This window comes from Hyperolius riggenbachi, chromosome 1 (assembly GCF_040937935.1).
Source record: "Hyperolius riggenbachi isolate aHypRig1 chromosome 1, aHypRig1.pri, whole genome shotgun sequence".
NCBI lineage: Eukaryota > Metazoa > Chordata > Amphibia > Anura > Hyperoliidae > Hyperolius > Hyperolius riggenbachi.
Genome location: NC_090646.1, coordinates 604025355 through 604042684, shown reverse-complemented (window position 1 = coordinate 604042684; position 17330 = coordinate 604025355). Strand labels below are relative to the sequence as shown.

General features: G+C 44.1%; 1 protein-coding gene across 1 annotated transcript in view; it reads right to left on the bottom strand.

The window, feature by feature from the left end:
• Positions 1-17330, bottom strand: part of ZSWIM6 (zinc finger SWIM-type containing 6) — a 200836-nt gene that overhangs the window by 19901 nt on the left and 163605 nt on the right. The window contains exons 8-10 of the mRNA XM_068249615.1: positions 9750-9896; positions 2997-3257; positions 1114-1249 (exon numbers count right to left, since the gene is read on the bottom strand). Coding sequence (XP_068105716.1) covers positions 1114-1249; positions 2997-3257; positions 9750-9896 — 544 coding nt within the window. The remainder of the gene's footprint in view (positions 1-1113; positions 1250-2996; positions 3258-9749; positions 9897-17330) is intronic.

Genomic DNA, 17330 nt, shown 5'->3' with positions numbered 1-17330 from the left:
CTGCACATCATATTGGAGGAGACAGCGGGGGAGAGAGAGCACCCTAAGGTGAGGGAAGGGGAGGGGGGGGAGATTGCCCCCCTTCTCCACCGCTCTCTCTCTGCTGCACTGTTCTCCTCCTGCGGGGGGGGGGGGGGGGGGGCACCTGGCTACCTATTCTGGGCACATATAGCCCCTGGCTACCTATTCCGTGCACATATACCCCCTGGCTACCTATTCTGGGCACATATAGCCCCTGGCTACCTATTCTGGGCACATATACCCCCTGGCTACCTATTCCGGGCACATATAGCCCCTGGCTACCTATTCCGGGCACATATAGCCCCTGGCTACCTATTCTGGGCACATATAGCCCCTGGCTACCTATTCTGGGCACATATACCCCCTGGCTACATATACTGGGACATATATACCCCTGCCTACGTATACTGGGACATTTACACCCCTGCCTACATATACTGGGACATATATACCCCCTGGCTACATATACTGGGCACATATATCCCTGGCTACATATACTGGGAACACTGGCTGTTTGTCATTATGTGCATTTAGTGGTGAAAAGCTGTCTCTTTTGTGCATTTACTGGTGAAAAGCTGTCTCTTATTATGTGCATTTACTGGTGAAAAGCTGTGTCTTATGTGCATTTACTGGTGAAAAGCTGTCTCTTGTGCATTTACTGGGGAAAAGCTGTCTCTTATTATGTGCATTTACTGGCGAAAAGGTGTCTCTTATAATGTGCATTTACTGGTGAAAAGCTGTCTCTTATGTGCAGTTACTGGTGAAAAACTGTCTCTTATGTGCACTGGACCAGTACTACTGGTGAGGACAGTTAGTGACATGGCTATGTACTCTGTAATGTGCTGCAGAAGATGTCAGTGCGATATAAATACTATAAATTTTTTTTTTTAAAAAAGCCCATTGCTTAGCCCCACTCTACATAAAAGTGCGCTTCTAACTCCGCCCCTAACTCCACCCCTAACTCCACCCCCTGTCCGGTTTTCTCCATCAGCCGACCTGGCAACCCTACAAGCACAGAACAGGATACAGCAGCCTCGGTTTCCAGGATAATCATGCCTGATGCACAATACAGTAAGCAGAAGTGACACAAACCTCATTGCTCGCAGTGCAATCTTGTATGCCAGTTCAGCATCGTGAGGTAGGAGGGAGGTGAAGAGATACTTGGCAAATGTGTGCATTGGAATACTCTCTCGATGGATGATTTCACCCAAACCACTGTACGGCCCAGCTGTGGAGAGAAAAACAGCACTTCGGTCACACAGCCCTCATTGCTGGCTATTCATACAGCGCCATTGTTGCACAACCCGGCGCTGAGATAAAGAACTATTCATATCCAGCCTCGAAGCAATGGAATTCACAGCATTATTCCCACAACAGTCATGGACAAATATACACGCCAATGGGGTGGAAGCAGATTCATTGCACCGCGCTTTTTTGGGTCTGGAGGAGAAAAGCGGAGGAAAGCCACACCAACATGTGGAGAATGTACAAGCAGATGGTGTCGCTGGTTGGAAATGAGCGTGGCTCTGGTGCTGTAAGGTGAGTGCTAACCTCTTAGCTCCCAGCTCTCTACAACACCTCCATTAATAAGCAATCTGCTGGAAAGGGTTTAGAACCTATTAGTGAGAACTTGGAGTAAGTTCTGTTAGTAGAAATCTTAGTTTTATATGAAAGCTGCCTAGGGATTCGCTTGTAACCCTCCCACACTTTATTTTTTCCCCCCTCAGTTCTTTACAAAGGAGGGGAGTCGCTCGAGTATTAACATTTGTAGTGCAAAGCTAGTGCATAACTAAACAGGCTTCTCCTCCCTCGATACTCTAAATTCTGCCAATTCCTACTGGAGGTCTTTGTGCATAAAGAACAAAACAAAAAATTTTTTTTTTTAGCTCCAGCTTTAACACTCAGAGAACTGCTAAAGACGATGAAACCGTGAGCTGCAGAGCATCCTCAAAAAACAGCTGTGGGCCCAGATGATGGACTGGATCTTCCAACCTCTGAATGAGGACCATGGCGTTATACATGTGCTACCCAAGAAAGCAAGTCCAAGATAAATACCTAGCTGTAACCAATAGGGATGATCACAGATATGCACATTTTTCTGAGTTGATGTAAATTTATGCAGATGCTTATGCAAATATATGCAGCTTGAAAATGGACCAATCAATTTAAACCTCGGTTTAAATTGATTGGTCCATTTTCAAACTGCATACATTTGCATAAAAATTTGCATAATTTCAGAAAAATATGCCCCTCATTGATCATCCCTAGTAACCAGGCTGTGGAGTCGGTACAAAAAGACTCCGACTCCTACCCCTCGGTTTATGAATGAAACCACCTACTCCAGGTACCCAAAAAATTGCTCCGGCTCCACAAGCCTAGCTGTATCCACGTCGCATCATCCAACAAAAGGTCTCAGCAATGCTGCAAATGGCTGTGCATTTAATAAAAACCTCCGCACCAGGCCAACGAGCACAGTAACTGGAAATCATCATCATAATCTACTGTACCATCTAATAAAATCACTAGGGAGGGTCATTTTATCATACAGCAGCCAATGATCACAACACAAAGTGCAGCACTTTGGAGGTTGAAAGGATTTTTAGCTTCTCATAGACCATCCCTAGTCCCAAAGACCCTAATGCTATATCCAGCTTGGGCACTCCCATAACAGACACATAACACTTGCAACAGGAACACTATTCAGGACAACCAACCTCGGCATACACAGGACATCTCTGTCTGCTGCTGGATTGCCAGAGCCCAGTCCCTGGTCGCTAAGAGGGACACATGCATACAACGGCTGCACTGAGCAAACAGCCCACCCATTCAGGTGAGAGGTGTCCACTTTGGCAGCCCCTTTAAACTGCTGCACACTGAGCGCTTTTCTGTTATCTTGTTATAAAAGGTCAGCAGTACTAAGCTCAAGAGCTGCAGACAAAATCCCAGATACAGCAATACACTTCCACACTTCTCACCTTCTAACAGGAAGACTGCTTGTTTTCTGAAGATTTTCACCAGCGTATCGTCCAGCTCTATCTCCTGCAGTTTGGAGATAAGCTGCTCCTCGTTGCGGCAAACCTTCTCTTGTGCGTACAAGCCATCTGGCATGATCCGCTGCTGCCCCAGCCCGATCAGCGCCACCTCCACAGCCAGCGTCAAGTAAGACTCCCCTTCTTCTAGGAACTTGTGTGGAGACAGGTACTGGTATTCCTGAGACTTGCAAAACCCAAAGCCATCTGCAGCAAGAAGAGAAGAAAGCGTCACTTCACTGACACGTGATGGGTCATCTCCTATGGTGCAGAATTTACCAAGTCATTCAATTGCAAACACACAAGGAGAACACTGGAATAGATACTGACCTGGTTAGCAGATTTTTTATGTGTTAAAGAGTGTCAAGAACATGCAAATAATTTCACAGGAAATGCAAATTCCATAAAACAATGCTTGGAATTGGGCCAATCGAGTGTACATTCTGTATGTTTCAATAGGTCCAATTCAAAGCTAGATATCATTCCCGTTAACGTTGCATATAGGTGGGAATTACCGTACTTGCATCTTATTGACAGTTTATATTCCAGATGGAATGTAAGGGGACCAGAGCCCTCGTTGGGTTTTTATTACTGTTCTGTGACCCCCACCCGAGATTTTCCACCACTTCCTGTCCAGACAGTGGACAAAATGTAGAATCCCAGACAAGTTTCCTATGCCTGGGACTCCTATTTCTATTAAAGGCACAAGGGGCCTAGTCAGTCTCAGGGGCAGGAAGTATGCAAAAATCTCTCTGCACCAGTAGCAGTAGAGGCCTCCCAAAACATCACACCGTATCCGTACCAATTAAAATGAAACTGTATTAGAATTGGACTTAATGCAGGTCAGTTAAAAGTGAGCCAGTGTGGCCAGTAAGTCAAAGGCCACAGACATCACACCTGCATCCTACACTGTCACACCACATGAGCAACTGTCTCCAGTGATAAAAATCTGGCATAGGCACACACCTTTACACTTTAAAATACTCAGAAGAATATTGACAGTGCTGTTTTACCTACTTTTGGTATTTTTTTTTTTACCATTCACGAGAAGGTTTTTATTGAGGATAAAAAGAAAACTCAGAGCAAAAAAATACAAATAAACAAATTTGCATGATTAACAAAATGTACAGAGCAAATACAACTTGACCCATCAGAATCAAAATATGATTCAGTAGTCTAACGATTAACAAGATTGATGTTGGAAGGCAGAGCTATAAGAGCAAGAAAATGCAAGGAGATCCATCAGTGTAAACTGAAAAAAAGCACATACATAATATCTAGATCTATATATCTATATCTCTATATCTATCTACAGGGGGTGCAGAATTATTAGGCAAGTTGTATTTTTGAGGAATAATTTTATTATTGAACAACCATGTTCTCAATGAACCCAAAAAACTCATTAATATCAAAGCTGAATATTTTTGAAAGTAGTTTTTAGTTTGTTTTAGCTATTTTAGGGGGATATCTGTGTGTGCAGGTGACTATTACTGTGCATAATTATTAGTCAACTTAACAAAAAACAAATATATACCCATTTCCATTATTTATTTTTGACCAGTGAAACCAATATAACATCCCAACATTTACAAATATACATTTCTGACATTCAAAAACAAAACAAAAAAATCAGTGACCAATATAGCCACCTTTCTTTGCAAGGACACTCAAAAGCCTGCCATCCATGGATTCTGTCAGTGTTTTGATCTGTTCACCATCAACATTGCATGCAGCAGCAACCACAGCCTCCCAGACACTGCTCAGAGAGGTGTACGGTTTTCCCTCCTTGTAAATCTCACATTTTATGATGGACCACAGGTTCTCAATGGGGTTCAGATCTGGTGAACAAGGAGGCCATGTCATTAGTTGGTTTTTTTCACCCTTTCTTGCCAGCCACGCTGTGGAGTACTTGAACGCGTGTGATGGAGCATTGTCCTGCATGAAAATCAGGTTTTTCTTGAAGGATGCAGACTTCTTCCTGTACCACTGCTTGAAGAAGGTGTCTTCCAGAAACTGGCAGTAGGACTGGGAGTTGAGCTTGACTCCATCCTCAACCCGAAAAGGCCCCACAAGCTCATCTTTGATGAAACCAGCTCAAACCAGTACTCCACCTCCACCTTGCTGGCGTCTGAGTCGGACTGGAGCTCTCTGCCCTTTACCAATGTAGCCACGGGCCCATCCATCTGGCCAATCAAGACTCACTCTCATTTCATCAGTCCATAAAACCTTAGAAAAATCAGTCTTGAGATATTTCTTGGCCCAGTCTTGACGTTTCAGCTTGTGTGTCTTGTTCAGTGGTGGCCTTTCTTACCTTGGCAATGTCTCTGAGTGTTGCACACCTTGTGCTTTTGGGCACTCCAGTGATGTTGCAGCTCTGAAATATGGCCAAACTGGTGGCAAGTGGCATCTTGGCAGCTGCACGCTTGACTTTTCTCAGTTCATGGGCAGTTATTTTGCGCCTTGGTTTTTCCACACGCTTTTTGCGACCCTGTTGACTATTTTGAATGAAACGCTTAATTGTTCGATGATCACGCTTCAGAAGCTTTGCAATTTTAAGAGTGCTGCATCCCTCTGCAAGATATTTCAAAAGTTTTTTTATTTTTCTGAGCCTGTCAAGTCCTTCTTTTGATCCATTTTGCGAAAGGAAAGGAAGTTGCCTAATAATTATGCACACCTGATATAGGGTGTTGATGTCATTAGACCACACCCCTTCTCATTACAGAGATGCACATCACCTAATATGCTTAATTGGTAGTAGGCTTTCGAGCCTATACAGCTTGGAGTAAGACAACATGCATAAAGAGGATGATGTGGTCAAAATACTCATTTGCCTAATAATTCTGCACTCCCTGTATATCTCTATATCTTTATCTCTCTATCTATCTATATATCATCACCAATAAATACCAAGAGTTGTCATTGTTAAGCCAGCGGTCCTATATTTCGTTAAACTTAGGGGCAGCCCCTCTGCTGGTAAACGTGCTTTTTGAAAGGGAGAAGGTTTTTAACCTTGGATTTCCAGTCACCTAACGTGGGACATATTGGAGACATCCATCGAAAAGCTATACACTGTTTAAGTGTAAAGGTAGTTTCTCTCAGGAAAGCCTTGTCAAATTTAGGTGTCCTCCTCAAACAGGTTTGCAAGTTTTAATGTCAAAGAAGGCAGCTGACCTCATAGCGTCATGAAGAAATAGAAGTGTATGCTTGCTCTAACGGGAATTTGAGTCTGGAGGGTAAGGATATTGGTATGGGATTCTCGCTTGTAATGTGATACTGCTCTACTTGTGGTACTTTCGATTGCAAAGTACAAAAGTTATTTATAAAAAAAATAAAAAATCTCCTAGGAGAAAAAGTGATCTGGATCTGGCCATTTATCTTCATAAAAAAATGGCATGAAAAGCAGAGTCCCTTCCTGGGGACACCGTAAAGTCCCATCTTCTGCTGATCAGAGCAACTTTATTTTCTGTAACTTTCTCCAAGACCACCAAAATCTCATCTCCATTCTAAAGAGGTCTACAAGCGGGCTGACGTTTCAAGCACTGCCTATTCTATACGACATTTCCCCACACAGTGATATAAAAGGCTGGAGAGCAGAGGCCTGGACGTTCCCGGCCACCCAACAATTTATCCTTTAGCTATTCTGAACCATGAAAGCATTTTTTCCATGCACTACAGAGCACTAAAAAACTCCTACACAGTCCTCTCTGGAGGCAGCGCCTGGACTAAAAGCGAGATCAAAAGTTCCTGGGCAAAGCACCGGAGAGCTGTTTGTTCATGTGAAGCTATCCCTCAGGCATCCAATCAGAAGACACAAACCAGAATACATATCCAGCTGTGGAAATGGCTGAAGTAATCCTGCTCAACACACTCAACTAATGGATTAAAGATGACATTAAATCAGCTGTAATTTAAAGCTAACCTTAGTGATAAAAAATAAACAAAAAAACAAACATTGAGTGAGAACTGGGTCCTTGCTGATGTTATTTCCCTCACTTCCTGTGTAAAGGTAAAATTTCCTTTTTGGATCGGATTATAAGGAAAAAGGGAACTTCTCTGGTAACTTGCACATACAGGAAGCCTACGGCTGGCAATACCCTTCCTGTCCGCACAGAGCTCACATCTCCCTGCCCAAAAATGGGCTGTGCCCACGGGGCAATTCCAGCGATTACGCAGGAACTGCAGTACTGTTACTGATTCTGAGAGGGAGGCGGGAGACTTGAGGGCCAGATTGCAGGCAAGGTGATATCTATCTATCTATCTATCTATATATATACATATATATATATATATACATATATATATATATATACATATATATATATACATATATATATATACATATATATATATATATATATATATATATATATATATATATATATATATATATATATATATATATATATATACATACATACATACATACATCCATATATATATATATATATATATATATATATATATATATACATACACACACATGGGTTGATGTGCAGTATTCTACCTGACTACTTCTGTGTTGATCTGGATGCAAGTACTACTCTGGGCCTGAAGAAAAATCACATGCATGCATTTGGACTTAATAGGAGTGCACCTTCAGTTCTATGCGGTCACACCCCAGATGCCAGCTTGCACCAGTAGTGTTTTTATGGGAGGGTATATGTATTCACGTCTGTCTTCGGTTTGTCTATAGGCCTTGTATTAGATTCATGAATTTTCAATAAATTACATATTTTTACACCAGCTCTGTGCTCCCCATACTTTTACTTTGATATTTTGACATTTTATGGGTGAGACGAGCCTATTTGGGCGATATCCCGTACCTCTATTTATAGTTAAAGGTAAAATTTCCCAACAGGAATTTGGACAGCAATAAAAACCAAAAGATTCTATTAGGGATGTGCAGAAAAGTCAACTACAGATACTCCCCGATTTACAAACAACCCCCGATACAAATTGCCTGAACAGCGTATGTTTTCTGCCTGCAATTTGCACACATAAAAACGGATTCCCTGCCGCATTAAATCACAATGGGCGTACGATAGGCACACAAAAACGTGCAAAGGATGCAAAAAAATTGTCCACAGGGAAAAGCGTTTTTTTTTCTGAACACAAGTGTGGCCTCTCCCTAACTGTGCCGCTCTCACAGCAGTACTGGTGCTACCTCAGATTTGTCTTCTGAGGTGACAAGAGCTGCTGTGAGAGGTTGTGTAAATTTAAGCTCCGTGTGCACCAATAAATTTGGATGCCACCATAGGCAATCATTTAAAGCATTGCTAATATATATAACAGTAAATTTGGGCGCCAAAACCCTGCAATAAAATAGCAGGTGATGAGTCTACCCACTACAGAAACTGCAGCTATAATATGAAAATTATTAAAGGGAATGTCCAAGCAAAATAAAAAAATGAGTTTCACTTACCGGGGGCTTCTACCAGCCCCATGCAGCCATCCTGTGCCCTCGTAGTCACTCACTGTTGCTCCAGTCCCCAGCTGGCAGCTTGCCAACCTCGGAGGTCGGCGGGACGCATTGCGTACATTTTTACGCATTCCCGCTAGTACAGGAACCATAATACATACATTTTTACGCATTACTGGTTCAATGCGTAAAAATGTACGCATTGAACCAGTAACGCGTAAAAATGTATGCGTTAATGTTCCTGCACTATCGGGAATGCGTAAAAATGTACGCAATGCAACCTGCCGACCTCCGAGGTCAGGAAGCTGCCAGCGGGGGACTGGAGCAGCAGTGAGAGACTACGAGGGCACAGGATGGCTGCATGGGGCTAGTAAAAGCCCCCGGTAAGTGAAACTCATTTTTTTATTTTGCTTGAACCTTCCCTTTAAGAAACTATAAATATAAAAATAGCGGGCGCCACAGCTGAATGTCAGCTTTGCCCGAGATCAATTTAGTGCATCTACAAAGCTTAAAAAGCTAAAATAATTTGTTAAAGCTATAGCTTGAATCAAAATGGCTGCCTGTGCAGCCTGATAGATAAAAAATAAAAACTGAACATAAAAAAAGCAATATTCAATAAACTGTGGCAATTGTCTGCATGATTTATATATTTTTCATTTTCAAACGACTTTAACAGCATCCCGGAATCAAAGAACGGGAGAATTTAATTTCCTGGTGGCGAGTCGGCGGTGTGCAGAACTAAACACCTCACACAATGCCGCATGACAAATCTCCATATTACCTACTTAGACGTTAATAAAAGCTGCAGCTGGAATGCCATCAATCATTCATTACTATCAGTGGGTACCCTGAATCATTTATTGAAATCATGGCATGGCCTCCTCGGCGCGCTCAGAATGACACTCATTTGTGTCACAATTATTCCAATGAAACGGAGCTCAGTTATGAAGTATTAACAGATTGACCGCATTTGCCTTTGTTGAAAGGTAACAACTGGCTGGTGTGTCTGCTATTTGGCAGCAAAGCTCGAGTCATGGAGTGCCCACTTCAGGAAAAGCACACTGGCCCCGTTATTCCTGTCACACAGAGAATTCTACCACACGCCTGGGCTTATTAAGCCAGTCAAAACAAATTCCCAACAAACGTGGATTGTGTGAAGTAAAATCTTTGTCCATAATGAATGCTTTTAGACAGCCATTTGTGGCGTGACAGAGGAGCTCTAGGACTGGCTGGTTCCCTGTCAGCTGCCATTATCAATGGTTCTGGATCTATTAGCTTACCTGAGAAGTCTGAAAACCCGTGGAAGCCATCATCATCCGCCTTGCAGGCCTCCATAAGGCTACTAAATAGAGTACCGATAGGATCCAAGGGGTGTCCCACCCAGCCCTCTAGGTTGGTGATGGAGGTCAAGCCTTTATGAAGCAGCTCTGGAGCGAGAAAAAAAATAAAATAAGATTAAGGAGGAACTGTAATGACAGACAATAGAATGCAGTAAATAGATCATGATATCCACTTTTATAATTGTCCATGTTAATATTCCTGGTTTCAGCATCAGAAACACTTCCTATATCCAGTGTTCTCCCAGGCACTTTTAGCTGGGCGCTCCACCCAGCTAATTTTGGTGAGCACCCGGCTGTGATTGGCTCTCCTCCTCCTATGATGTAAGCAGAGTTGTGCCAGCCCTTCATTACCCCATTGTGCCCCACCCAGCTACATTTTCATGCCACCCGGTTGGAAAAAAATTACTGGGGAGAACACTGTATATCTATTGCTGTATATTTGTGTGCAGCTCTGCCCTCCCAGTGGTGTCAAACCTAGACTGATTAGCTATGCACCCTTCTCCCAGTGGACTCTGGGAGACTAGGTGTATTTCTCTTTTCTAGCACAGGACACCCAACCATTCTTCAGCTATGCAGGTTGCCTGCACTAAAGAGGTCACATCCTGTGATGCATTTTAAAATGTAAAGCAGAGAGAGGAAAGATTTTTCAATGGGCAATCACTGAACAAGTTCTGACTGGACTTGGTACTATCTGTACCCATGTTTATCTCACCAGGTCATTTGCCACTTCAGGTAAGCTGTAAATTACAGGCATGCCAACCGCAGTACATATAGTATAGGGTGCGATGCGTCTATACAGCAATGTCCCTGATTTGTTGCCCAAGGGATCGTTTCCCTATCACCGATGGGCAAGCATCACCGCATGTGTGCACTTGGCTTTAAAGGACAAGTGAATTAAGAAATATATGGAGGGTGCCATATTTTTTTTCCTTTTATACAATACCAGTTGCCTAGCAGTCCTGCTAGTCTATTAGGATGCAGTAGTGTCTGAATAATGACCGAAACAAGCATGAAGCCAATCTTTCAGATCTGATGTCAGAAACAGCTGATCTGCTGCATGCTTGTTCAGGGTTTATGACTGAAAGTATTAGGTAGAGGATTAGCAGGATAGTCAGGCAACTGGTATTGCTTAAAAGGAAATAAAATAGGACAGCCTTCATATCCCTCTTGCTTCAGTTGCCCTTTAAGTTTTTTGGGAAAGGAAGAGGGGTATAGTGGTGGTTAAAAAAAATTGGGCTTTCAATATAAAGGTGGCCATACACCTAGCAACTTTGTAAACTAATCCCGAGTGATGATTCAATAGATTTCAGGATGATATCGGTAGGACATCTCGGTTGCAAGTGCTCAACTGGGTGCAATGCGTTCGATATTGTGACAAATGATGGACTGCCAGTCAGTGTTGTCCCCCTGCTGTTGTAAAATGGCCACCCATGTCCGTGTGCAGTGTACTTAATATCTCACCAGTCTGCCAGCACAATGCCTAGCCTTCTCCGCCTTTACTGCGATTGACTACACCATGTGACACCAGGCCAGCACAAGTGTGACGACATATGCGCTGGCCTGGTGCCACACGCAACAGGCACTCGCGACAAAGGTGGAGTCATTGGTGACTGCTAGGAATCACTACAGTGGACAGGTGAGATTTTAGGGAGCATGGAGCACCAAGGGGGGACATTTTACTGAATTCTATCAGAAATCGATCTGTGATTTAAAGGCAGGTAACAGATCTCTCTCTTCTCAGATTGGATAAGAGAGAAATCTGTCACCTGGTCGATCTGCTCATACATTGCCTGATGTATGGGCACCTTAACACCGGCATAATATGAGCAGATAAAGTTCCTTTAAAATCAACTCTTATGTATCAAACTGCCACTGCTACACACAGACACCTATTTATGCATTTACTAATCTATGAAATCTCAGGTCATCCTATTTATACAGGTCCATGCTGAATTACACGTATAGATGATAAAATAGCCTGATGCAGTAATACTGGCTCCAGTCCAGCAAATGTAAAACGTTTTAGGCCATTATTGCTGGACATAAATTAAACATAACTTCCTGGTGCATCTGAATATTTATTGGATTAATAAGAGCTCGTGATGGTGCCGCTTTATGGCATTTGAAGGAGGCAGGGATGGTTAAGGAAATATTAGGCTGTGTGTGCGCCTCTTAAGGCTTTTCCTTCCTCTGTTTGAAGTGGACACACAGAGAGCACATTTTGTAGCGTTCAAAGCGGCTCGTGTGGCTGAGAGTCAAAAGGAAGAAATATTTCCAGAGCCGTGATCTGTATTATTTATATGATCTTCAGTGAGCTACATTCATCTTCAAGCAACTGAATTTGCAGCTTTTCCATAGGAAGCAATTAACCCTGTCAGGGCTTGTGGCTCCACACAGCTTCTTCGATCTGATGATCAATGCACAACTAGGCTTTCATCCTATAGCTGGGCCATACCAAGGCAATACGAGCTCACAAAGCCACATCAAGTGATTGTTACCCTTAGTACGCAACTATTTCATCCTATAGCTGGGCCATACCAAGGCAATACGAGCTCACAAAGCCAAACCAAGTCATTGTTACACTGAGTACACAACTAGGCTTTCATCCTATAGCTGGGCCATACCAAGGCAATACGAGCTCACAAAGCCAAACCAAGTCATTGTTACACTGAGTACACAACTAGGCTTTCATCCTATAGCTGGGCCATACCAAGGCAATACGAGCTCACAAAGATAAACCAAGTCATTGTTACACTGAGTACACAACTAGGCTTTCATCCTATAGCTGGGCCATACGAGCTCACAAAGCCAAACCAAGTCATTGTTACACTGAGTACACAACTAGGCTTTCATCCTATAGCTGGGCCATACCAAGGCAATACGAGCTCACAAAGCCACATCAAGTGATTGTTACCCTTAGTACGCAACTAAGCTTTCATCCTATAGCTGGGCAATACCAAAGCAATAAGAGTTCAGAAAGCCACACCAAGTGATTGTTACCCTTAGTATGCAAGTAGGCTTTCATCCTATAGCAAAGCAATAAGTGTTCAGAATGCCACACCAAGTGATTGTTACCCTTAGTATGCAAGTAGGCTTTCATCCTATAGCTGGGTAATACAAAAGCAATACGAGCTCACAAAGCCAAACCAAGTCATTGTTACGCTGAGTACACAACTAGGCTTTCATCCTATAGCTGGGCCATACCAAGGCAATACGAGCTCACAAAGCCACATCAAGTGATTGTTACCCTTAGTACGCAACTAAGCTTTCATCCTATAGCTGGGCAATACCAAAGCAATAAGAGTTCAGAAAGCCACACCAAGTGATTGTTACCCTTAGTATGCAACTAGGCTTTCATCCTATAGCTGGGCCATACCAAAGCAATACAATCTCACAAAGCCACACCAAGTGATTGTTACCCTTAGTGGACATTCACATGTGCAGAAGAGGGTGTACTGGATTCAGAAACAGGCCTGCCCAAACCTCAGCAGCACGATGTAGCATGCAGCAAGACACTGGTGCCTTCAGCATGGTTGTCCTGGAGCCACTTCCAGGCACCTGCTGAACACATCCTTGAGAAATCTAGATGACAGCAGCAATGGATGCTGGGATCAGCATTAGTTCAGCTAAGCAGGACTACAGTATTCCAGGGAGAATAAATCAATGCTGGGTACAGACAGTCAGTTGTGCAAAGCTCAATCTGGCCAGTATTTTCTAGTCTGTGCAGAGGCCTCAAGTCCAGAAGAAAATGAATCTGCGCCACACGATACAACAGTCACTAAGGGCAACCTTTGCAGCCTCCACATTTCTTAGAGGAAAACTGAAGTGAGAAGAATATCGAGGCTGCCATATTTATAATACTAAAAAATAAATACTAGACAGCAGCGTGTCCGAATCACACAAGAAACAAGCATGCAGCTAATCTTGACAATAACATCAGAAACATCTGATCTGCTGCATGACTGTTTAGTTTCTATGGCTAAAAGTATTAGAGGCTCAGCAGGACTGCCAGGTATTGCTTAAAAGGAGATCGGTATGGTAGCCTCCATATCCCTTTTACTTTAGTTGTCCTTCAAGTGCATGTTTTTGGAAAATGAGTATATGCAGAAAGCAGTCAGCAGCAGCTATGAGATTACATTAGTGATACTAGCAATGTCCCTCACCCATCCATAAGTCAGCCTCTTTATTGAAGCAGAGGCTGGTTTTAAGACTAGGTAACAGGCATCAGTCGCCTGCCAGACGTGGTGCTAGTAAAATGGCAACACAATTGCAGCGAATGCGCTGCTGAATGCATGCTCAGCATACAGTGGTTTTAATGCATTACATTGAGGAAGCCAGAGAATCTGCCTGGAAACTGATTCACTGGCACAGAGCAATCACTGTAACCTAACCTAAGGCAAGCAGCAATACAGTGCGACTGCTTTGCAGTCCAACACTGTGCTTGTATGGATAGTAAACCAGACGTAGCATGTGCTGATCCCTGCTCTGCTTCCATCATGATTCTTCCCTTCCCTCTGGTTCTAAATTTGGGGTTTGGGCTACTTATCACAAATTTAGCATAAGAGTATGAGATCCTTACATAACCTAGAGTTATTTATTTGTGTACACAGTATGACAGAATCCCAAGATAGGGTAAAAAGGCAGTCGTGAGCATATATTGAATTATTGTTAAAAGGAGGCCTGAACTCAGAACTTCCTCTCTGCTCTAAAAGATAAGCAACAGCATAATAATGACCTTTAGCACAATCTGGTATAAGTGCACCAACACTTTAAAGGGAACATGAAGTGAGAGGAGCATGGAAGCAGCGATATTTGTTTTATTTTAAGCAATACTAATTGCCTTTTTGTCCTGCTGATCCGCTGCCTCCAATACTTTAAGCCATAGACCCCCAAACAAGCATGCAGCAGATCAGGCGTTTCTGACAAAAATCTGACAAGATTAGCTGCCTGCTTGTTCCTGATGTGATTCATAAACCACTGATGTCGGAATGATCAGCAGGAAAGCCTTGCAACTGGTATTGTTTAAAAGGAAATAAATATGGCACTCTCCATATCCCACTCGCTTCAGGTTCCCTTTAAAGGCAGAGGGTCAACACAGCTGCTAAGCAGTTTTTACCAACAGGTCGGCAATGGCAGTTTTCACAGAATAAGTCCACTAAAGAGGATCTGTAGCTATAAAAAATTCCCCTGGGGGTACTCACCTTGGCAGGGGGAAGCCTCTGGATTCTAATGAGGCTTCCCTTGTCCTCCTGTGTCCCATTCGCTGCCCCTCCAAACAACGGCCACGTAAATATTTATCTTCCCGGCTCCAGCGCAGGTGCAGTATCGGCTCTCTGTCATAAACAGCCAATCACAGTCGGGTCCGCTCTACTGAGCAGGCGCAAGTCTCCTGCACAGTAGAGCGGACCCGACTGAGATTGGCTATTTCCGCCCATTTCCGAGTGGAAAGCCGCAACAGCGCCCCCTCTGGAACAGGGAAAGGTAAATATTGCACAGCCTGACAAATTGTCAGCTGTGCATTCAGTGGGCTGTAGCGAGACCGCTGTGGGACACAGGAGGACGGGGGAGCCTCGATAGGATCCAGAGGCTTCCAGCTACCGAGGTGAGTACCCCCCCCCCAGGGGAACTTCATTACAGAGTCTCTTTAAATCTCATGCTTTTTCAAGGCAGCCAGAATGAGAAAAGGAATTGGTAATCATTGTCATTTTTCCAATAGGGAAATGGGTCACTGTGTAGTCCAGTAGACAGCATGCTGAAAAAGGCCGTCTCCACCCCCACTCAGTGCTCCATTACAAAAGCTGGTAGAGGGATGAAGAGACTGTGGAGTGTCTCTCTGGCTCAGTGCTGCTCAGCTTTGACGTAGCCGGGCCGGCTGTGTGAAGGAGCTGCTGGAACAAATGCCTATAAAGGCTCAACAAAAACAAGAAATTAAAGCTCAGCTCCAGGCAAACAGCTAAATAAACAGCTAAAATACCTTTATGTGTATCATTCACCTGCCAAAATATCTAATGCTATTAATGTGATCTCGTGATTAACACACCTGCCATGCCACAGTGCCAAGACTCTGACCTCACTTTCCTCCATTTAAAGCAAACCGGTCACAGGTCTGGAGAACAGAACCTGCATATAACAGAAAATACCCAATCGCAGGAACTCTGAAAGAGGAACTGTAACATCAAAATGTCCCCTGGGGAGTACTCACCTCGGGTAGGGGAAGCCTCAGGATCCTAATGAGGCTTCCCACGCCGTCCTCCGTCCCTCGTGGTCTCGCTGCAGCCCTCCATACAGCGGCGACGTAAATATTTACCTTCCCGGCTCCTGCGCAGGCGCTCTGGTGGCTGTCGGCTCTGAAGTAGGCGGAAATACCCGATCGTCGTCGGGTCTGCTCTACTGCACAGGCGCAAGTCTACGGCGCCTGAGCAGTAGAGCGGACCCGACGGAGATCTGGTATTTATGTCTAGTTCCGAGCCGAAAGCAGCCACAGCGCCCCCGCTGGAGCCTGCAAAGGTAAACATTGAACTGACAGTCGGGTCTGTCGCCGGCTGTTCGGAGGGCTGCAGCGAGACCCCCGTGGGACAGAGGACGGCGTGGGAAGCCTCATTAGGATCGGGAGGCTTTCCCCACCCGAGGCGAGTACCCCCCAGGGGATCTTTTTGATGTTACAGAGTCTCTTGAAGACTAAAGCTGGCCACTAACGGTCCAATTTCTATCGAAAAATCGTTAGAGCGATCAGAAATTCTGATCGGATTGGTTGTAAATAATCTCCATTGGTGGACACAATCGATTATGAACGAGTGAAAAAAATGTCGCCCGAATGAATTTTCGTCGAACGAAAATTTGGATTTTCTTGGTGGTCGTGATAGATAGGAAGCAATGATTGGTTAGTTGATGGTGTAGTGAACGATTTTTCGTCCAATCAGAATTTCTGATCGCTTGAACGATTTTTCGCTCGAAATTGGACCGTTAGTGGCCAGCTTAAGCCTCAGTAAGACAGAATGCTTGATATACAAACTTTCACGTCTAATGAAAATCGAGCTAACGTCTACCTTTTCACGATCCAAGCCTTGTTGGTTCTTTCTTGCAGTTTATTTCACACGACAAGAACACTGCCCTACCCCATTTCTGATATAGAGGGCAGGAGAGAGACTGCCCTTCCCATTTATTGTTGCAGAAGGCAGGAGGGACACTGGACACTGCAAATCCCCCCCCTTCCAGTGACAGAAAGCAGGAGAGACACTGATAATCCCCCCCCCCCCTCCTGTTGAAAAGGCAAGAGAGAGACTGCCCACCCCCCCTTTCCTGTCACAGAAGGCAGGGGAGGAGTCCTCTCTTCTTTCCTGTCACAGAAGGCAGGGGAGAGACCGCCCCCCTACCCCTTCCTGTCACAAAAGGCAGGGGAGAAGTCCCCTCTTCTTTCCTGTCACAGAAGGCAGGAAAAGAGACTTCTCCTCTTAATTTCACAGAAGGAAGGAGGGCGATTGGGTAGCTCCCATTTCCTGTCACAGAATTTAGGGGCACCTC